The sequence below is a fragment of the Podarcis erhardii genome (genome assembly GCF_964252035.2).
Source record: "Podarcis erhardii genome assembly, chromosome: 5".
NCBI classification, from domain to species: Eukaryota; Metazoa; Chordata; class Lepidosauria; order Squamata; family Lacertidae; genus Podarcis; species Podarcis erhardii.
The window spans coordinates 59,951,948-59,974,816 of record NC_138509.1 but is presented as its reverse complement, the minus strand read 5'-3'; the positions used below and the strand labels follow the sequence as shown (position 1 = coordinate 59,974,816).

Here is a 22,869-nt window from a genome sequence, read left to right as displayed (position 1 = left end):
TCATTGTGTGGAATGGACCTCCCGATAAAATGATATCTGCAGGAGAACCTCACCTACAGAGAACAGCGAGTGATTGGCTATGTAAGTGATCCCAGGTTGCATAAGGCATTATACATTTTTTTTAAAAACAGCACTCTGAATTTAGTCTGGTAGCTGATTAGCAGCCAGTGAAATTCTTTCAACAGTGGGGTTGCATGTTGGTGATATTCTGCCTTAGTGAGCAGTCGAGCCACAGCATTTTGCAACAGCTACAGCTTCCAAACCTCAGGAGCAGTCCTAAGTAGAGCACATTGCAATAATCCAGCCTGCATATGGTGTGGTCAGGCTATCGTGGTCCATCATTACCATAGTTTTGTTTCCTTCCCATGGGCCTAGCCAAGGGGAGGAAGCTGCCCCGCTAAAGTAAAAGAATAGAAATACTTAACTGACTGAGCACACCAGTTCTACCCCCCCCCCCCAACAAAAGTCCTGACCTCCCTAACAAAGTCCTGCCCCCCCCCAACAAAAATCCTGGCTATGCCCATGTTCCTTCCCCACTACCCTCACCTCAGTGGAATATATGCCTAGCATGCAAGGGTTCTCTTTAAGGATAACATCTTGCACTGTAGCCTCTGGACCTCCTTGGCCCCATAGGAGATGCAGAACCCACTTTTATTATTTATTAAATTTGTACACAGCCCTTCATCCATAGGTCTCAGGGCAATTCATAGCATACAAGATAAAAATACAAAATACACAATAAAAACACGAACAAGAACAAAACAAACCACATTCCACATAGTAAGCTGGTATCACTTAGTTTGGAGGGTTCTGTGAATTTCCTTATGCCACAGCAAACATTTCTTTTTTATCATTATAAGTAGTGTGGTGAAAAATCACTTAATCTAGCTGATGAACCACTGAACATTCATCGCTTAGCACACAGTAAGAAATGTCTTTGTCATGTTTACACCAGTGTTACAGATGGGACCTATGCAAAGAAGGAAGAGAGATGAATGTCTCCCAAAACTCTGGGGCAGTAAGTGAGCACATACTATGGAAAAAACTGGTATACATGCCCCTTTGGAGGAAACACCAGTGAAAGTGTGGCAAACATGTGTATCAGCCCCAAGAGGGCATCTGTTCTTTTAATAAGCACAAAGAAAGAAGAGTTTCATTGGGTGCAGCATTTTCCCTTCAGTGCTGATGTGGAAAAGAAGCCACGCTTTATTGAAACTTTGCTTCTGTGCAGCACTTACAGAGGCCCTCATAGGATTTGGACCTCATAAGGATTAAGAATTTTACAATATCCTTTTCCCGCTCTCTTGGCTTTTCCACTACTACTACTACTCTGAAGATTTGTTTCAAGAAGGAAGAACTTGGCAGTTGCCTTGGAAACTGGGATGTTCCGTAACTCAGAAGTGATGGGGGGCATAAAGCAGTTCCTAAGCAGCCACCAAGAGTTTCTTTGCCTCCATCTGCTCTAGTCACTGTTGAAGAATGACCCTGTGGAAAGGGAAATGGTAGCCTCTGGCGACACCGAGGCCACAAATACCCAAACACCCAGGAGAAAGCACAGGCACACAACCCATGACAGCAGTGCTCTCTTCATATCAGTCACTTGAAGAACACACTAACAGAATCACATTAGATGGGCAGCATTTGACTTTTTAGCAAGGCCACCCAGAGCAGGACGCTATACAAGAAGAACCTGTCTGGTCACGCCTGCATTTGATGATCCTTCCACATGAATGATGTACCGAGAAAAGCAGTTTCTTCCTCAGCTACTGGCTTGTTTGCAGCCTTGACTTTCTCAATGCAAGCAAGGAGTAGGTGTAAGTGATGCAGTCATGCAGCCTCCACAAATTCCAGACTTCAGCATCATCATGTAAGGCAGGAGGTTCCAAAGACTGTCACACAATCAACAGCCCAGTTTTTATTTGACAGGAATTAGTGGGTGGGGGGCAAAAATAACCAAACACTGCTGTACATCATATATCGATCAACTAGATTCATGCCACGTATCTGGCACTCACACTTTCAAGGAAAGGAAAGAACATATTTTTTAAAAAAATCAGCTCTTGCAAGGAGGAAAAAAGATAAGAAATAGGATAGCCATAGTGCAACAAGAAATGTTGTTGTCAAAGCAGCATACTGAAAAGCAACTTCTAATGGAAATGTCTAAAGCTATAATCATTCCTGACCACTGGTCCTGTTAGCTAGGGATGATGGGAGTTGTAGTCCCAAAACATCTGGAGGGCCGAGTTTGCCTATGCCTGCTATAATGCATTGAACTGAACAGGAAGATGACAAGTTTGTAGTGCAGTTTGATTTCCAATACAACAGCAAAGCTCAGGAACTGAAATTTTCTTTCTTAAAAGTTGTGCCTCTAATCAGATACATTCTGAAGAGCTAAAGTAAAATTTCACATCTTTTGGCTTTTCATTACTTTCTTTGATATTTTTGCCTAGAAATGCTAGGGGTCTGTTGCCTTTCATAGGTAGAAGAATCACGGAAGAGACCGGAGAAGCTGCATGTACCAAGTATCTTCATGGTACACAACTACATAAAGCACTATTGCTAACTCCATGTCAAGAACTGACAAAACAAGTTCTGTGACTGATCAGGAAGAGGATAGGAAACCTGTGGGCCTCCAAAAATTGTTAGACTACACCTTCCACCATCCCTGACCAATGGTCATGCTAGCTGAAACTGATGATACTTGGGAGTCCAGCAACATCTGGTGGACCACCGTTTCCGCAATTCTGGTAGCATCATTTCTGTTTATATAATCTTCTCACACTGAAGAACAGAAGAAGACCCTAGTGTGTCATGCCCATGACCCATCGAGTCCAACATCCTGTTCTCACAGTGGCCAAACACATGCCCATGGGAAGCCAGCAAGCAGGATCCAAGCACACTTCCCACTAGTACCATTATCTCATCCTATAAGTTATCTTTTATAAACAAAATACATAAGGAAACAAATCCTAAAACAAGTTCAAATGTTAGTAGAACTGAGGATCAACAAGATTAGCTTTTTTAAAAGCAGATGTTGAGAGGGGAGTGGATTTGCCCATTTACCACAAAATTCTGGAAACAAATTATATGATGAATAAATAAATTATTGGATGTTCCTCTTCCTGCAGATCTTAAAATTATATGATCAATTTATCTGAATACTGTAAGACAGGAAGGATTGTTTTGTATATAGTCCTCAACTAAAATGTTGATAACAAAGCTCTGAAAATAAAATAACTCATCCATCAGTGGTCAATTAAAGTCTGTGAAATCGCAAACACAATGAATCTATAAGACAACATTTTTAAAAGGGTTGATAGCAAATCTGAAAGAGCAAAAATCCTTAGCCAAACTGTTATACAACTCTAGAATGATAAAACTGCTAGTAACCTCTTGCTTTGTAAATTCTTTGAGTTTTATCAAATTTATTTTACATGCTTTTCTCTGTGGTATAACATGGTAATAAAACATCATTGAAGTGCATCATTGATGCTTTTCAGAACATACCATTTTGCCTGGAACCTTAGATAGTTTCACACTGTGGTAATGCTGGAAATTGTGAGTTTTCTTTCTGCCCAGGAGGCATTTAGTTCCATGTGAAGGCATCACTTTTTCTTTCCTTTGGTATAAAGGTCCATAATTCTTATAGCCCCTCTTTTCCCCATTCTTATTGTCAATGATTTGACGCTCCCATTGCTCTATTGCCGCTGTTATCTTATTGGGTGCTGTTTTAAATGCTGCCTCCATTTGTGACCCCAGCTCCACAGCCTTCGCCAGAGTTAGAGAATCTATTTGCAAAAATAGGGTCTCCCTAATTCGCCAGTCTTCTGCTTTCTCAATCAGCTGGTCAAGCACCAGCTCATCCTGCAAAGGCCCAAAATCACAGCCTGATGCCAAATCCCACAGTGCAGAGGCAAAACTCATAAAGGTCTCCCCAGGAAGTTGCTCCCGCTGCCGGAAACAGAGCCTCTGGATTCTCTTGAAAACACTTTGCCTTGGTGTGAAGTCTTCCTGGAACTCATCAATAGTCTCAAATAATGCAATGGAGCCCAGCTTTGTCTTCTGATTTCCCCAACCAAAACGGTAGGGAAGTTGGTCCTCCATGTTCTCCCATCCAAATAAACACATGAAGAATTCAAGAGCATTTAGTCCATGTGACTAGGACTTCTCCCCGCTAACGTTTGGGGGAAAATAATAGAAGAAAGAAAGTATACGAGTCCACCATCTTCCAGTCACAGCAATGTAACTGATAGTAAACACACAACTTTGCTTTTCTAATTAGCAGGTAGGCTTAGTCAGCCGAGTCACATTCAGACTCTTCCCCATAAACTGACCTGACCTGTAATTTGTCATCTGGACATCTCCGCCTTTTAATTTCTTTGTTTCCTGAATATTGTTCGTGGGCATAAAAATCATTAAAAGTACTTATTAGTGCTTATGAACTCAGAATACTACATTGCCTCAGATTTCCTGGCATCAGAGGCAGATAGCATACCTCATTCAATCCCAGATAGACAGAAAACTCCTAGAAAAACAATTTCCAGATGCCAAGAGAAGTAAACTGGACACAGCAAAGCCTAAAGGACCCCCAACAGAACAGAGGCAAATTATTAATAAATGGGGTGGCGCATTTGATGGTGTAGTGCGGCTGCTCTTCATGACAGCCCCATAGCCACAATCAAAATAAGCTTTTAAGCAAAGCCCAATGGCTCCAATATCAAACTACCTTTTTTTCACACCGGCACCCCACTTTACTTCACATCCAGCCCGACGAAGAGTTCCAGTGGACTCCAAAGCTTGCTCAATATTTGGTGGCATTTGATTGGTCATAATAAAGTTTGGGTTTTTGGGTTGTTTTCCCCCTCAAACAAAAGTGGCAGTTTCAACCAGAGCCATGCATGCAAATTTAACAAACATCTTCCTCTGCTTAGCTTACCTCCTGGGTTCCTTTCTGAGAAGAGTTTATTTATTTGGCATGCAGATAATTGGAAAATAGCGTCCCAGTAGATGGTTATCATCCCTGCTGTGAAAAAAGTGTCAGTGCTTTATCCCTGACCCATGCCCACTCCGCAACATCACTGAGCACCTTCTTGATAGATTTATTTTTGAATTTTTTTATATTTGGAAACCTAATTTCCACACTTCAAGTCCTACCCAGTATTTGTAGCTATGGGTAAGAATGATTACCTGGAAGGCTGCCGAGAATACACGTGAGGAGGCTTGTTTCCTACAGTACTGGGTGTCACTTTTACCACCCACATCATTCATCTAAATATAGCTCAGTCTGAACTCAGCAGGCAGCAATCACAACTGCAGAAATGCAGCAAGCCCACTCTATAATGAGCACCTTCCACAAACTGCCCTGAAAACAAATTAAGCTTTTTGGACATTTGAGCATTTCTGAAACCAGTGCCAGATTTACGTATAAGCTAAACAAGCTATAGCTTAGGACCCCACTCTCTTGGGGGCCCCCAAAAAAATTAAAGGGGAAAAAACAGGATGTACTTTTCCAAAATATAAGATAAGAAACAAATAAAATAAAACCTACATACAGCAACTGTGTTTTGTGTTGTGTAGGCTCTTATGATGTAAATAATGGGCCCCGCCTGCTCCCTAAAATATCGCTGGTTTGCTCATTTCAACATTCTGCATGGAATGGTTACATGGCAACTTGTGCAAATGGCTTTAGATACCTATTAGGTCCATAAATTACCATATAGCATATATTCAACCCAAAAAACAGTGACAATTTGTTGTTGACAAAGGACAGCTGGACATATAAAGGGCCCCATTACCTTCAGTAGCTTAGGGCCTCATGAAACCTAAATCCGACCCTGCCTGAAACATTAAATATGAACACCTGAACATGCCCAGCTGATACTTTATTTTATTTTACTCCCTCCTTCCTTACCAGTCACCCCACCTTCTTCAAGTCAAAAAAACTGACTCTTGGGGAAGGGACTACTTGACAGCTGAGGGCTCCTTTCCTCGCTAGGCCTCTCCTTAACTGTAAATACTGTGTGGAACATCACTTCCTGCTGAGGGACCAAGTGACCTGAAGACAGAAAACTACGTCCCACGATCCTTCGGTAGAAAATGGTGTTGCTCAGAGTGTCATTTCCTGCCAAGGGTAGCTGCCCTCAGCTGTGTAAAAAGGAGTCTGTTACCCTATCCCAAAGTTTGGCTTTTTTTTGGCTTGCAAAGAGAAGAGGCGGCTGGCAGGAAAATGACAGAAGCATTTTGAATGCAGGCAGACTCAAAGCAGGCTGTGACCCAACTCCTAGGCCTAAGAGGGCTTTGCATCCTCCATTACAAAGGGCAGCCCTCAGCCTAACAGAGTTCTCTATTTGAAGGATTATTGGGGTCAAGTCTGATACGATAAAGAAAGATAAAGAATGGAGACTAAAAATGACTGATTATGCAGAACTGGATAAATTAACTGGGAAAATCAGATATACTAAAGACCAAAAGTTCATCGAAGACTGGGGGAAATTTGTGGATTATCTGAAAAATATATGTGGTGTGAATACAACGCTAGTGGGATTTAAAGAGGCACTGTAAAAAAAAGAAAATAAGTATTGTTTATTAGAAATAAGGGGACTAAGAAGGCAAAATGGCAATACGAAAAAGGGAATGTGTATTAAAGGTATAACCACGGATGATTGCCAGAGACGCTGAAGGAAGTCAAAAATAATTAAGATTTGCTGTAAACGGGTTTAAACGAAAAATTGGATGGAATTTTATAAAATGTATAACAATAAAAATTATTTTTTAAAAAAAGAAAGATAAAGAATCACCTGAGCAGCAGGCGTGCAGGTCACCTGTTTAGTCTTCTCCATTATGGTGAAATATATTGTATTTCTATTTCAAATCTGATGCAATTTGTTCTTCTCTTTTATTCTCTTTTTTGACGAAGCTTTTCCTCTTTTCCAGCAATATGTAACCTGCCACGCTTCTTAGATCGTAATCCCATATGTGTCTACTCAGAAGTGAATCCCATTGAGACATACTCCCAGGTAAGTGCGTATAGGATTGCAAACCTAATGGGCCAGACATTTACAGCAGGTGGAGTCTGCATTACAAAGTCCCCGCAGTTGCAAGACTCTTGACATCCTTTTGTTGAGCTATGAGCAGCCTCTCTTAAAAGTATAACAGTTTAAAACTCCCGATTCTTTCAAACTTCTTACCATGTAACTTTTGTGGTTCTCTGAATCAATCTGTGCTGATTTTCAGCAATGACTGCCATTATGCAAAGGAAGGGACATGGCTCAGTGACAGAGCATCTCCTTCGCATGCAGAAGGTCCCAGATAGGGCTGTGAAAGACTTGGGTCTAAAACTTTGGAGAGTCACTTCCAGCCACTGCAGACAATACTGAGCTATGTGGTGTGACTGTGTATAAGGCAGCTTCCTTTGATAAAGTGACTGTATAAATGCTGGTGCTACATTCAGAATTCCATGCGGATCAGCTTTGTCCACACCACTCCAAGAGCAACTACGTGCAAAAGCACAAACCGATAGAACCATAACTGCCTTGACATAACTACCATCATATAAGTGCAAATCAGTAAATATGCACCAGTTCAAACTGTGCTTCAGAAAAAGTTATGACAATATATCCAAGTTCCAGGATTCAGAAGCACAGAATTTAGTTCAGGGAACCACCAAAATGCCAGAATCTAATGCCTGGACCAAGCTAATAGAACCAGTAGTGGCATTTCTGTAAAATTATCAGTTTTACAGCAGTTTAACTTTTGCAGCTTCTCCCAGATAATCCTGGAAATTGTAGTTCGCACAAACTAAGCTGTCTATCCCTCCCCCACAGAGCTATAGTTCCCTTGCCAGGGTACGTTGATGATTATATAAACCATTTTAAATTTAGAGCATAGATGTATTCACCATTTTACACAAACACACACTCCTTAATAAATCCCTGAAAAATAAACATAGAAAATAATAATTATAGTCTACAATTCTACTTGTTAAGGTGTGTTAGAGTAGGATGGAACAACCAAAATTGTCTTAGAAAAACATGTAATCTTAGCAAAGTAGACCTAGATGACTCACATGGCCTTGTGGGAGCTGGAAAACCATTAAGTCTTATTGCTTCATACTGTAGTAAAGGTGACAGCCATGACCATTCCTAATGCTGTACTTATTTTTCTTACTACAGTCACAGTGCTCACAAATTGCATGCTTGTAAGTTACAATTTGTGGTCCGAAAGCAAGCAAGTTTCTCAATATGCTGTGGAAGGCATTACATCTACAGCAGAACTGTATCTAACTTCTCAAACAGATCACAATACAGTACGTACTTAAAAAAGGTTTTGTAGTAGACACAATTTACCGGTACCTCCTAGAATGGGAGTATGGGGTTGTGTAGGAATAAGCTCTGTTCCAATTTTAGGCACGTAGGAAGCTATGGTATATTTTCATTTACAGGCAGGAGTCACCTGAGAACTTCTGCATGCAAAGCAGATGCTCTACCACTGAGCTATGGTCCTCAACCTAAATTTTGTTTAAATACGTGAAGGTCAGGAGCCACCATGATCCCAAACCCCACCATTCCACATATTTAGCAGTTCATTGTCTGGTTAAGGCTAGCCTTCAGATACTCATACCTCATTACAGCAAAATGTATATAATTGACTGGTATAGCTATATCCTTGTTATTACTTCTTTCTGTGCTTAAATTCATTTTGTTCCACGTATGCTACTGACACTGCTTTGATATCCTGCACCCATTTGAAATGGTTACACTTGTTATACTTGTCTGGATCATGAGGTTACTTTAGCTCCAGGACAATGGTCATAAGGAGTCACCCCATGGCACCATTTCCTGTCTAACAAAATGAAGGCTCTCTTTTTTCCAATCTGTTATTTTTCTCAGCTGAAACATTGGGTCTTAGATGGTGTAAGCAAATAGTTTTGCGTGAAATTCCATTATTGTGTAGGTATTTCTGCGTTTCCATACAGATTAATTACCGGTAAATCCCACTATATACCACAAGGTATTTAGGAACTGTTTCCAGCAAAAACAAAAGGCATGAATTAAATTAACATTTCTGTGGTAATTTTTAGACCACTTCTGAATGACAACCTATCATACTAGGGCAACTATTTGTCCAGTTAACTGATTATTATTAGTTTATTTTTATTATTCAATTTATATACTGCCCTTTATCCCACAACAGTGTACAACATTAAAAACCTAATTTCTATCACATAGTAATAAAAAACAATTAAACAGTCAAAGGGGGGGGAATCATAATAACAATCCCCCCACATTTAAAAGGCCATAGCTTGTTTAACGGTTAAAGGCCTGGGTAAAGAGGAATGTTTTCACCTGGCATCAGGCGAGACTCTCTGGGGAGAGCATTCCAAGATAGGGAGCCACCACAGAAAAGGCTCATTCTCGTGTTGTCAACCCCTTGGGGAGGGAGAACATGGAGAAGGGCCTTGGATGACAATCACAGGGTCTGGCTTGGTTTGGATGGGGAGAGGCAGTCATTAAGGTATTGAGGTCCTGGGCCATATAAAGCTTTATAGGTTATCAAATGGCTCTATTATGTCACAGGTTAACTTCTCCCATGGACAGCAGGAATAGATAACTGACAACATGGCACCTATGATTTGTCATTTGTGGCATATGATAGTTCAAGGGTGGAGATGTGTTTTTCAACCCAAGGGCTGCATTCCTTCATAGCTAACCTTCCTGGGACCCCATGCACACAGAGGGCTGGCCAAAGGCATATCCACAGCCAGCCAGCCACACCACATTCTTTTCCATACATATTATGCACACCTAAATCAGACTCAACATCCTATCCACATACTCTCCTTCATTTAGAAAGAAAGCTAAAGAAAAAACAACCCATGGCACCAAGACCCTTTATCCACACAATATTTTTGTCTCTCTCTGGCCAGCAAAATCTTACTGAAGTTAACATTTCATTAGACTAAGGCCGCTTCCATACCATACATTTAAAGCACCACAGTACTGTACTACTTTAGCAGTCATGGCTTTATCCAAAGTATCCTGAGCACTGTAGCTTGTTAAGGGTACTAAGAGTTGTTAGGAGAGCCCTGTTCTCACAGAAATACAATTGCCAGAGTTCCATCTCTAGCATTGTCAGGAGATTAGGGATTTCCTAAAACCCCTCAGCATGATGCAATTATATTAACAAAATATCTGTGCCGGTCTCTGCAGCAAAAATGATAAATCTAGCAACTGTTTCTCATACTATTTTGTTGGCTGAAAGGGGCTTTGCAAGGTTTGCAACCAAGTCCAAAAAACGATGGAAGCTTATCTTTGCTGCCCATTTCTGGAGCTTCACAAACGATGTTTACTAAATCAGATTTTGGCAATGTGTCTCTCGGGGGGGGGGGGGTATGCCCTAGATATGCCACTGAATCTGTCTTAGATTGACATTACTCCTGGCTACTTGTTTGCATGAGTTTTTGAAGTTTTTCTAGGACATTTTTAGAGTAATATCGTATTCCTACTTACAACAGCCCTGGTTTCTCCAACGATTGCATGCATTATTCTCTGAATGATGGGAACTGTAGTTCAGCAACAACTGGATGGCCGCAGATTCCCCACTCCTGACTTTACTCACTAAGTTAACTTTTCAAGTGCACCTCTCAGGCTACAATCCCCTGCACATTCACTTGGAATATGCCCTATTAAATACAGTTTAAGAGTAAATATTACAGAATGGGGCTGACAATATGTACTTTGGATGTACTTTTGTACGCCTGGTAAAAGTACATCTGAAACCCTGTGATATATTATTACCGTAACTGCTAACACTACAACTAACCTTATGTTCCCAAATAAAATATAGTGATCTCTCACATTTTTAGATGCAGATTAAAAGCTGTCTGGGTTTGGACAGCTTATGTCGCCTGATAATTATGGGTGGAGAAGTAGAGGACCCGGTCATGAAATCCACTTACACTACCCATGGGTGTCTTCAGGAATTTTTCCAGGGAGGAGTACAAAGTAAAACACTGAAAGGTGGAACAGGCTGGTTTCTTGCAAAAGATTGTGAAGAATAATGCCCATACACTTTGCCTCCTATATTAGGTTCCATAAATGCTAGAAACTTACTCGTTTTTTTAACAGAAAGAAAGAAGGAAAGAAAGAAAACTATGGATCTGGAAGATATTATTCATAATATTTATTGAATTTATATACTGCCTTTCATTAGAAGATCACAGTGTGGTTTACAGCACAAAAAGAGAAAATGAAAAGACAAAATATATATCATCATAATAAGTACAAAACAAAAAAAAACACACACCCCCAAACACATTTAAAATGCCATAGATTGTTTAATCAGCCTAAAGACATGTTGTGAAGGTGCCAGGCAAGCCTCCCTGGGGAAAGCATTCCACAAACAGGGAGCCACCACAGAAAAGGCCCGTTCTCATGTTGCCACCTTCTGGACCTTTCATGGAAGGGGCACATGAAGAAGAAAATGGTTCACTGTGGGGGCCAAATGTGGATCCCCATGGCCTCAGTCCAGCTCCCCCCAGTTTTAGCCAAATCATGCGCTCTCACATAGCCTTCTAAAGGCAATCAGTAAGAGGAACAGCTCAGAATGGTTAGGGTGCTATCCCTCTTCTGGTTCTTTGTAATTCAAACATTATCAGAGTTCTTCAAGTCATATTGCTGTTTCTCATATGCTACTCCCTTCACCCTCCAAACATTTGTCTCCCTACCCTACTTTGCACTTTCACATTAATGACTGGTTGAGAACACACGCAAAACAACAACCCTAAATGAGCATTATCCATACATCCTTTTTATTATGCATTCATGATTATCTGTGCTCATGAAGGTCAGGGAGGCTATATGTGATAATGTTTTCAATACTGTATGCACCTGCAAATGTTTTGGGGTGGACATACTGCTTCATATCCAATCAGTGCACATTCCATAACTTCCTGCTAAAAACCCTGTAGCTCTTTATTGTCTTGTTTATTTTCTGAACCACTTTTGTCACATGATAGTGCAGTTATCCCTCCAGAGGGCAATAATGCGATAACACTGGGGAATATCACAGGACAAGTAACAAAGCAAAATGATGTGTGGACAATCAAACACCAATTCCCTGTTATTGCATCAATGACACGTTGCAGAATACACCCAGTCTGGAGGGGCCTTCAGTTGTCTTCCTCCTCCTTTTGCTCCTGTTCTTTGGCCTCTCTGTGTCTTATCCATGTGGCCAAAGGGAGTACTGAAATTATCCAGGCTAACCTTTTACATAGCACAATTAATGCAGAGCATCAAAGCACACAACCTCTTTCAGCAATACCTGTCATGTCCCAATTGCTGGCCTGCAAATTAAAGGATGTAGGGTGATTATCTGATTTGGTGAAGAAAGAAGTCAGCCTTCCATGCCTTACCACACCCGAAGAACTGGAAATAAGTAGGCCAAAGTACTGTCTGTAGGTATTAAGATTCCTATCTACCTTCTCTTGCTTGCATCAATCACTCTGCTTCCGTTGAGTCAGTTCCCTTGTTTGTGACTTATTTTTAGAAAGCAAAGAAAGCCAGGTAGCAGACTGAACGCATTTAGCTCCAGAAATGGGGAGTCTGCAAGGATCAGAGTTTGATTGCTGCATATGCTGCTTTTTGGACAGTTCCTCCCACAGCAGTTTACACTGAGGTTAAAAAAACACCATCTATAAAGATGCAATAAAACAGCAAGAGGCAGAGCAGCAACAATATTAAAAGGTAAATAAAAGGGAAACCAGATTAAATGAGTAACATGTTAAAAGGACTGGACAAATAAGAAGCACTGTAACTGGTGCTGAAGATATCAGGCCCTCCCTGACCAGAGCATTCCAGAGAAGGGTGTTGGCTAAGTTCTCCTGAACAGGGCTCAGAAAACTTCCGGGGCTTATAAAAGCCCACCACAAAGGAAACTGGAGCAGGTGAAGAATGGCCAACTGCTTTGGCAGTCAACTGCTTTGCAAAGATTAAGCCACACCTTTGTCAGCCATCTCTTGGATTGCGGGGACGTCAGGTGCCAAACATCTCCAAACTGGTCCTGCGAAATGTGATGGAGCAAGGTCATTCCATTCCATTGCATACAGAAGATTTTAGGAAGAAGATTTCAAGCATTGTTTTTGACTGCCATCAAACCCGCCTCAAACAATTAAGAAATAGAGAAACTTCTCAGATGAAGAAATCAGCTAGGTAAACTTCTCAGGGACTTACCGGTAACTAGAAAGGGCATTTAAAAGTACTCAAGGTGGTTAGACATACATAGGCCTACACAACTTGTGAACCACTGAACTGAACTCTGCCCACCAATGAGATATGAGAGTCCACATCAGGATTAGCAAACCTCCCAGGTGTGTTTTTTTCTTTTTACCCCAAACTGCAAAATCATAGGGGTTGTCAAGCTATAACTTGCAACATACCAAGTCAAGCACAGCCACAAGGCAATCACATATTCTGGTTGCTTTTGAGTTACTATTTTTTGTGATTTTTACTTAATTTTTGTAATTGATTTAAAGGAATTATATGGTAGATAGAATGTGCAAAATGCTTTGGTTGTCCTTTGCTGGAATGTTAGGTTAGATTTTTTACAATAAATTAATATAGGTAGGTACAGTAATTCATATGGTCATATTAATCTAGGTAATATAATTATTATATAATTAATTAATATAAGTAATTAATATAGGTAACATTAATAAAGGTAGGAAATATGAGGGGGGGTTTTGCAGATGCTGTCAATGTGATCCTGTGGATATCTATTGAGAAGTATTCCTCATTGAGTTCAATGGTACCTACTCCTAGGATATATAAAGTATTGCAGCCTAAAAACACTTCTGTCACTTCCCATTAGGGTTTAAAGCAAAAAATGTAGGAATGTGGTTAATGCATCATGTAATAATTAGAATTTGCTCATTCAACAATAAAAATCCGGCTACTTAGTTAACAGTAACATTAGAGCATTAAAGCACAGGTTAGTGTGACACCATCAGGCACATGTGGGAATTACAAAACCTGATTTAACTGAGATCTGTAACCTCCAAAACTAGCGGGCAAATAAGTACCAAGGCTGTACTACTTTACTGTCATTTGATCAACTGTAGTGTCAATGCCAGGGTTGTATGGATGTTAGACCAAGCTCCACAGACTGATAAGTCAGAACAGAAGTGTAGGACTCTGTTGATGATATTCTGCACACACCACCCCAGTCTCTGAGTGCTGAGAGATTCCAAGTGTTCCAGGCGCTTAGACAGGATTTGTGTTTCATTTGGAATGATGGACAATGGGTGGAGACAGTGGTATCTTTATGATATATGGTTTATTTACACATATATACAACCTGATATATGGTTTATTTACACATATATACAACCTCAGCCTGCGATAGAGGGGTTCACATCATTAACACCCCAAAAGTGTCTTGTTTCTGAAGCCTTAATACAGACAGAAATCAAACATTGCTCAGACTCTCTCCAGTTGAGGAAGGGGCTCACACAAATCCACTTTCCTTTGTTTCCTTTCATGGCCCATCACCAAGTCTATCACCTCAACACAGGAAGCTAGCCTGACTTATATTTTAACACTTGCTAGATCCAGGGGTTAGGAGGGGCTCTTGCATATAGCCTACTTCGCTCCATCTCAAACTCGTAATAATATTAATCTATTAATCTAACTCATCCGATTCTGATTTCATGCAGATTTTCTAACTGTGCCCTAATACACAAAGGTTTTGGCAGGAAATGTTGATAAACATTCAGAAAGTAATGGGATATAACATTCTTTCTAACCCCCAAAAGATTGTATCGAGTTTATTTAAAAGCAACAGGGAAACAGTAGATTTAGTTTAGAACTATTAATTTTCTGTCAGCTTCACAAATATTTACAGCTGCTAACTTAAGTACCCTTAAATGCCCCCCTTAACTTATTTTTTTCAATAACAGACTGATAAGTCTAATGAGATAAAAGTGTATTTGCTTATACATTCTTGAAATAATAATTTTGAAGACAAGTTACAACCATACCATTTTTCTATGGTATGTTTGTGTTGGCTTTTCTTTTTCTTGTTCAGATTTTTTCAGTATTAGATCACCATTATTCTATAATCATTGCTTTGTATATTTTTGCATTCTTACACTTTTGTAAGTTAGACAAACATAGATAAGGGTTATTTTTTAGTACTGAAATGTCATTATTTGCGTAGCAACGTATTGCCAGACTTGGAATTTGTCCAAACAAGTTTTCAAAATGCTGACTATATTCTTTCACTGCATTTTCCCCCTTAAGGAAGGCACAGAACATGCAGTTTTGGGGAGGGAGGGGTGATTATGAAATAAGTGGGTCATTTATGGTGTCGTATAGAGGCAGGGGGGAGGGAATCTAGAAATCAAAAACCATGAACATTTCTGAAACACCCCATAAAAGCAAAACTTTGATGTTTTCAAGCCACACCTAAATTGCATATTTCTACAAGATACTCCCAGACAGGTTAAATAGCAAAGATTTGCCCTGTTTTGCAGTTACTTGCAAAATTCATTAAAACAAATTAACCGAATGTAACTGAATTTGTGCACGGCATGCCACTTGGGTTCACTAGGATGTGCAAAACATGTTTACTCTCATACCAGTTAAATGAAAACACAGGCTCCACCCACCTGCGTTTCCCGTAGCACCTGTCACTGTCTGCCATGTAACAAGGATTAGGTAAAGGGACCCCTGACCATTAGGTCCAGTCACGGACGACTCTGGGGTTGCGGCGCTCATCTCGCTTTATTGGCCGAGGGAGCCGGCGTGCAGCTTCTGGGCCATGTGGCCAGCATGACTAAGCCACTTCTGGTGAAGCAGAGCAGCGCACGAAAATGTTGTTTACCTTCCCGCCGGAGTGGTACCTATTTACAGTGGTGCCTCACAAGACGAAATTAATTCGTTCCGTGAGTTTTTTCGTCTTGCAATTTTTTCGTCTTGCGAAGCACGGACTTTGGAAAAGCTTCAAAAATCACCAAAGTCTTCAAAAACCTCAAAAAAGGCTACCACACCGCGTGCTATGAGTTGCTCCTCAAAGTGAATGCACGGTTTTAAGAAAAAGGAAACAAACTTGCAAGACAAAGGAAACAAACTTGCAAGACGTTTTCGTCTTGCGAAGCAAGCCCATAGGGAAATCCGTCTTGCGAAGCAACTCAAAAAACGAAAAACTCTTTCGTTTTGCGAGTTTTTCGTTTTACGAGGCATTCGTCTTGCGAGGTACCACTGTATCTATTTGCACTTTGGTGTGCTTTCAAACTGCTAGGTTGGCAGGAGCAGGGACCGAACAACGGGAGCTCACCCCATCGCGGGGATTTGAACCACCGACCTTCTGATTGACAAGCCCTAGGCTCTGTGGTTTAACCCACAGCGCCACCCGTGTCCACATAACAAGGATTAAATGACCCCAAAACAGAATACTGTACTGTACTTCCCAAATGTTTTCTGTGGATTGTTCTTAATTGCAATGCACAGAAATAGGTTTTAATTGCAAAAAGGATCTGAAACAGATACCATTCAGCATTGTATAATTATGTGATTATAGTGTATTGATTTCCAGTTACTTTATATTAGGTGCTTAACTTCATTGGCAGGCAGGTTGCTGTCAGCAGTTTCTGCCTGATATTTCACCACTCAATCACAACATCTGATGAGGTTGCAACTCTAAGAAGGTGGGGTCCTAGGTACTAGTTATGATGCTTCTTCCCTTTCTATCCTAGTTTAGGATAGAAACTAGGCTAAACTAGGATAGAAACCACAGGCTAAACTCCACAGTTTAGCCTGTGGAGGACACCCCCCCCCCCGCCCACGTTGCAAATTCACACACAAGCACATTGTTTTGTTTTTTCCCAGAGACCTAGGAAACAGCTCACAGCAGCACCCTGTTCTTTGTTTAGCCCTACCAAAAGGTTATGTAGGCTACTGCTATCCATCTTGGACTACCAGTATATTTGAACCCTTGATACTTGACTACAGGTGTGTGTTGCTACTTTCTGCTGCACTCCCTTTGAGTTCAAAGGATTAGTAGGTTTAGGATGGTGTTCAATTTGCAGATTGCCACTGGACACCACAAGGCATATTTTGAATGGCTATGCACAATTATGTAGCAATTGGTGACCCAACCCATGCTGACTCTTCCCTAAGTACAAAATGCTAGTGCCTTCTCTTCTATCCTCGCCCCCACCAGCCCATAACTACCTATCCAGAAAATAAACACTACTCAATGCATATGAGATGCAGCTATTCTGTAAGCACCGCAAGAATGAACATAGGAAGTTCCCTTAGAGTGAATCAGGAAGAGCTTTCTGACAGTAAGAGCTGTTCAACAGTGGAATGGACTACCCCGGGAGGCTGTGGACTCTCCTTCCTTGGAGGTTTTTAAGCAGAGGTTGGATGGCCATCTGTCAAGGATGCTTTAGTTGAGATTCCTGCATTGCAGGGGGTTAAATCAGATGACCCTTGGGGTCCCACCTCTATGATTCTGTGAATCAAATCCAATGGTCCAGCTACTTCAAAATTGTCTACACTGACTGGCAGAAGCTCTCCAAGGTTTCAGCAGGGAGTCTTTCCCAGCCCTGCCTGGAGATGCTGGGGATTGAACTTCTCGCATGCAAAGCAGCTCCACTTCCATTAAGCTACAGCTCTTCCCCTCCATTGTGGAATTCAGTATTCCGTCAATCATTTAAGGATTTTTTTAAAAGGCAATTTATGGTCAGTTTACTAAGACACCTGCGTAAGAAGCAAGTACAGACAAGCTCCAAAAGAATAAATGAACACAGTGTACTGTGTTGAGAAGTAGCCGATGGTTGTAATTCCGTTGCAAAACAAAAACAAAAAAACAACCCAGTGTTGAGTCTTGTCACATTTATTATGGCATACGTTTTGTGGACCAAAGTCTACTTCATCAGATGCATGATAATGTTGTTCTCCATTGGCAGGGGTACTGTTTATGGATGCAAGGGGGGAATCTGTAAACAAGTTAAAATGGCAAAGACATGCATAAAATACAATATGTGACAATTCAGTTAAATTTCAGCATTAATTTGAATTGTGTCACAAACTATTTTTTTGCATGTCTTGTTTGGCATTTTAACCCCACTGTTTATAGTGTTTCAGTTTTCTCTGCACAGCTTTCTTTTTGAGCTCAGTGGAACTAAGGCTACAGCCCTAAAGATGGTAGGATTGCTTTTTTCTTTTTCTTTTCTTTTATTGATTGTCCTGTGCCTGGAACGGTAGCTAGATGATCGTAACTTTAGCAGGCTGCGCATACTAAATGGGGTCTACAGAATGTATGGGAAAGGGCAGTATCTCTGGTGGGGGGACACGTTATGGTTCTTCTGGGGTTGTTTAGCCACCTTTTGTGTTGAAGAGAGAATTTGGGCAAAGGTCCCCCTTTTTCATCTCTGTATGGGCAAACTGAGCCTGCGGAAAGGAGCTCAGTCATCTTTTACATCTGGTCACCTACTAGATGAAGCTGTGATCCTCAAACCTACTTACCCAGCAGCAACTGTATTAGGAGTGAATAGGATTTACTCCCAGCTAATTGAATTAAGGATCAGAAAGCATGGCTGTGGTTCTAAAAGGACAGACTATCAGGATTCTCCCAGGGCACCTCCATTCTTTCCAGAATAAATTGATCACAGCCAAATCTTACATTAGTGTAGATAAAGCCTGTACATTTAACGAAACAGAAATAAGAAGTATTGATATGTCACATTGCCTCTGACTGTGCTTTAAACAGCTGCATGACAGGTTGAATTTCTACAGGTGTGGAATTTTCTTAGCTCCTTGGTGCAGTGATGGGAAGAACTGATGCTTTTGATTTTCTACTGCCATGCAGTTCTTAAAGGCATAGAACTTCTATCAGGAACAAAAGACAAGAGGCTACATTTAGACGTAGACTGATCAGGATGTCAGTCCAGCTGTAAGTAAGTTAGTTTCATATTAATGTATGTCCTGATCATAGCAGTCTTTGAATTTTGATTCATTTTCTAACTGACACAATGTTTATATAACTGACAAATAAGAGGTCAAGCCTTGGTATCAGCCTAGTAAAGGTGCCTGCAGATTATTAGCTGGAATTAGCTAAGTAAAGCTGTGTTAGTGGGAGAACAATAGAAACACTGTTCAGTGTATTCAGGTCAGACTCTGGGAGGGCTCCTGTACCCTTAGCAGTTGCAATAAAGTGAGACTTTCATGTGGTGCAGCTTCTCTCATCAATGCTGCACCATGATGGGAAAAGTTGCAAAAAGTTTTTTTTAAAAAAAACAAACAAACACCTCCCTTTTGTGAAACTCTTATAAGTACAGGAACCCCCTCAGGGTCTCAACCTGGCAGCTAGGGAGGGGAGATGTTTATTGCAATATTACTCCTGTATTTGATTTTGGTTTTGCACTCAGAAATTATATTAACAAAGAGTTGCTTGAAGGACTCTGGGTGCTGGCCCATAACACAAATGCTTCCATGCTAATTTAGATGCATAAACGCCTCTGAGCAAATTAAGATGCTGGGTGGTTGGGGTCTTGCCAGCATGGCACTTTGAAGTGTGTCTAGCTGCCCTCCAAACCAAGCAAGAAAAAAAGAAGTTTTTTCAAGAAGGGAGAGAGAAGAGCAGGAAATGCGAGCCTGACTCAAAATGGTGTGGGCTCAGCCCCCTCAGGGCACACTCTGAGCATGCCCCTGAATGTTAATGAATGGGTCCATGAAGATAGTGAGCTCTGAAGGTTTCGGTCTCTGAATCCAAAAAACTTGTTAAAGAAGTGACAGTGCTTCACGGAAGGATTTTTGCACCTCCATTTCTCTTGGAACCACTCCAAACACATTTCAGTAAGTAACATGCATCTTTCGAGGGCTACTCCAAGCTGATTCTTTCAAATAATTTATGCTTGAGGTCCTACCCCATGAGACACACCCAGGTGAAACCAGTTTTCTCTAAGGCTCCACACCCTTCAATTTCACCTTAACAATTAAGCAGAGAGAGAGAGAAAGTCTCAAGAAGATGTCCCAATATGCTGCAAAGTATAAATAAACCATAAACAGCCTCCCTACTCTGCATCAAATGCACAACTTCAGCTGCAAAACAGATTTAACTAATTTACAAAGGAAACTATTCATATAAAAGCCTCACATCAGCCATTAATGTTGTCAGGAGATCAAACCCTCCCAATTCCCACGGCCTGGTGGGCCATATGCAACACTCGGCTACACAGTGGCATAATGTAACTCCATAAAAGGAGAAGATTAATATTCATATGGCATTTAATTAGATTAAACTGCTAAGCAGCAATTCATAGGTTGGCAGGTGTTGGTTCCCTCTGCACTCAACTGGATAGCTAGATAGCACAGATTACAATTAGTGCTATTTTGGGCTCCATTTCTTTGAGAGGTCAACCAGAGCATAATCTAGTGATCCTCTGTTTAGTCATTGTTACGCTTGCCATTTTATTCTGGCAGTGCTCCTATGCTGTTAACAACTCTGGAGGCTAGAAATCTGATTTTAAAAAGCAACTGCTAATCTTGTAAGGATTGGGGGGGGGGTATTTTAAAACAAATTGACCTAATTCGCCAGTTCCACGCTTAGATGCAAATTAGAATGCAGCTATCAGTTCCTCAAATTTTGCAATGCTGTTTTGGTTTAAATGAAAATACACAAAAATGCATATTTCACATTTAAAAAGTGTAAAAAATGGATATTTTAAGGGAAACTCAAAAGTATACACAAATGTGTGTTTTAGGGAGTTGGATTGCATAAAATGTGTGTGAAATGCATACAGTTTAATGTGAATCTTCTGCAAAAAAAAAAGAAAGAAAAGATCAGGACAAAACAGACATATGATTGAGAAATAATGTAAGGTCTCAAATACAAAACTGACCAAAAAAAACCAAAACAGAAATAAGCTGATCCAGCCCCATATAATTTTGCCAGGATGCAGAACTCTATGTCAGATAACAAATCCATTCTTGGGCAGTACAGTGGTACCTCGGGTTAAGAACTTAATTCGTTCTGGAGGTCCCTTCTTAACCTGAAACTGTTCTTAACCTGAAGTACCACTTTAGCTAATGGGGCCTCCTACTGCCGCCGCGCGATTTCTGTTCTCATCCTGAAGCAAAGTTCTTAACCCAAGGTACTATTTCTGGGTTATCAGAGTCTGTAACCTGAAGCATCTGTAACCCAAAGTACCACTGTATAACACTAGAACTTTTGGGAGATTGAGGCTGATAACAGCAAGTCCTAGTTCACATCACATAGTTAAAGTATGCAACTTGCGCCCACAGGAGGCAGTCATGTTCACCATCTTGGTTGGCATTAAAAGAGAATTTGACAGGGTCATTGAGGATAAGGCCCTCAGTGGCTTTTAGGCATGATGGGCCCTATTAACTACAGACCCCAGAATTTGGGATCCTCTCCAAACCTGTGCCAAAGTTTTGCAGTTTCAATGCACAGTTTGTGTGGCGCTACAAAATGCCAGGCTTTTGCTGCAAAACAACTACAACAATTTGGCACCAGTTTGGAGGGGACCCTAAAAATTGGGGTTCATAGTTAATATTAAATATCGCCCCCATGTTTGAGATATCAATTGCTCAGTTTGTGGGGCACTGCAAAACTTCGGCATGGGTTTGGAGAGGATCCCAAATTTAGGGGTTCATAGTTAATTTTCCTGGTGTTATGGTTATGTGCTGCCTTCACAGTGAGAGGCAGCAATACTTCTAAATACCAGTTGTTGGAAACCACAGGAAGGGAAAGTGCTCTTGTGCTCAAGTCCTGTTTGCAGGTTTCCCACAGGCATTAGTTGATCACTGTGAGAACAGGATGCTGGACTAAATGGGCCATTGGCCTAATCCAACAGGCTCCACTTATTTTCTTTGTTTAACAGCAGATGCATTAAATACACATCGCCTGAATATTTTACCCACACCCAATCCCACTGGAAGAGCAGAACCTAGGTCAGTTTATTGGATGTTTGCTTTTGCAACTGGCAGAATTAAGCATTGATGCATTAGAATAGGTTGTTACAAACAAACCAAGTTCAAACATTAAGAACATCTTGGAGAACCCTTTCAGTCTTCAAAGGTTTCTTGCACTATGAGGCAAAGCTTGCACAGGTCCAAGCATCAACTACATCAACAGAGTATTATTGTTTAGTTGAGATTACAGCTGTTGTAACATGTGGTTTCCACAATGATTTCAAATACCCAGGAGGATGAACATCTGGTGCATGCCGTTACTTCAGAGCTGTACGATCCAGTCCATGCAATATTTACCAGGGCTCAGTAGACTCAGAAGAAGAAAACAAACATGTTAAGTAGAGAAGCTCTTAATAATTTTTGGATTAATTGGAGTACAATAACAATTGCACGCAGCAAAAGGCGGCTCTCCTGGTTGTACTGTTGCCTGCTGAGGCTGTGCACACACTACATCTTTTAAAAATATCCAAAGCACTGTGGTTTGTTACGGTTACTGGGAATTGCAACTCTGTAGGAGGTACACTACAGTACCCATAATTCTTTGAGGGAAAGAATATGCTTTAGAGGTATAGTGTGTACACAGCCTTCAGCACACTGTATTGCAACCCATGAAGGGGAGGAGAGGGCCTTCTCAAAGATTGGACCTAGCCTAGGGAATTCCCTCTGAAACAAGTCAAGGGACAGCTGGTTTATCAGCTGCAGTCATTCCTAGGCCAGGACAGCCTGGTATCACTAATCCATGCTCTGATAACCTCTTGATTGGACTATTACACTGTGTTTTATGAGGGGCTATTCTTGAAGATGGTCTAGAAGCTGAAGTTGGTGCAGAACGCAGCTACTCAGGAATTGGTGACTCATATGACAGTCATCCTTA

The 22,869-nt window shown here is 40.9% G+C and overlaps 2 protein-coding genes across 11 annotated transcripts in view; one reads left to right on the top strand and one right to left on the bottom strand.

Moving 5' to 3' along the window:
- ARHGEF4 (Rho guanine nucleotide exchange factor 4) overlaps nucleotides 1–22,869 on the bottom strand; it is a 154,345-nt gene that overhangs the window by 103,958 nt on the left and 27,518 nt on the right. For 2 of the 4 annotated variants that reach the window (XM_081864038.1, XM_081864039.1), the window contains exon 1: nucleotides 3,508–4,216. The exons of the other annotated variants lie outside the window; for them this stretch is intronic. In XM_081864038.1, the coding sequence (XP_081720164.1) occupies nucleotides 3,508–4,128 (621 nt within the window). In that variant the 5' untranslated portion in view covers nucleotides 4,129–4,216. Of the gene's footprint in view, nucleotides 1–3,507; nucleotides 4,217–22,869 lie in introns of those variants that run through there. 4 annotated transcript variants of the gene reach the window in all.
- Nucleotides 5,917–22,869, top strand: part of GPR148 (G protein-coupled receptor 148) — an 80,583-nt gene continuing 63,630 nt past the window's right edge. For 4 of the 7 annotated variants that reach the window (XR_014157063.1, XR_014157065.1, XR_014157066.1 and 1 more), the window contains exons 1-2: nucleotides 5,917–6,178; nucleotides 6,934–7,016. The gene's annotated coding sequence lies outside the window, so the exon portion shown is untranslated. Of the gene's footprint in view, nucleotides 6,179–6,781; nucleotides 6,844–6,933; nucleotides 7,017–22,869 lie in introns of those variants that run through there. The other 3 variants (XR_014157062.1, XR_014157064.1, XM_081864081.1) reach the window with 1 other exon arrangement.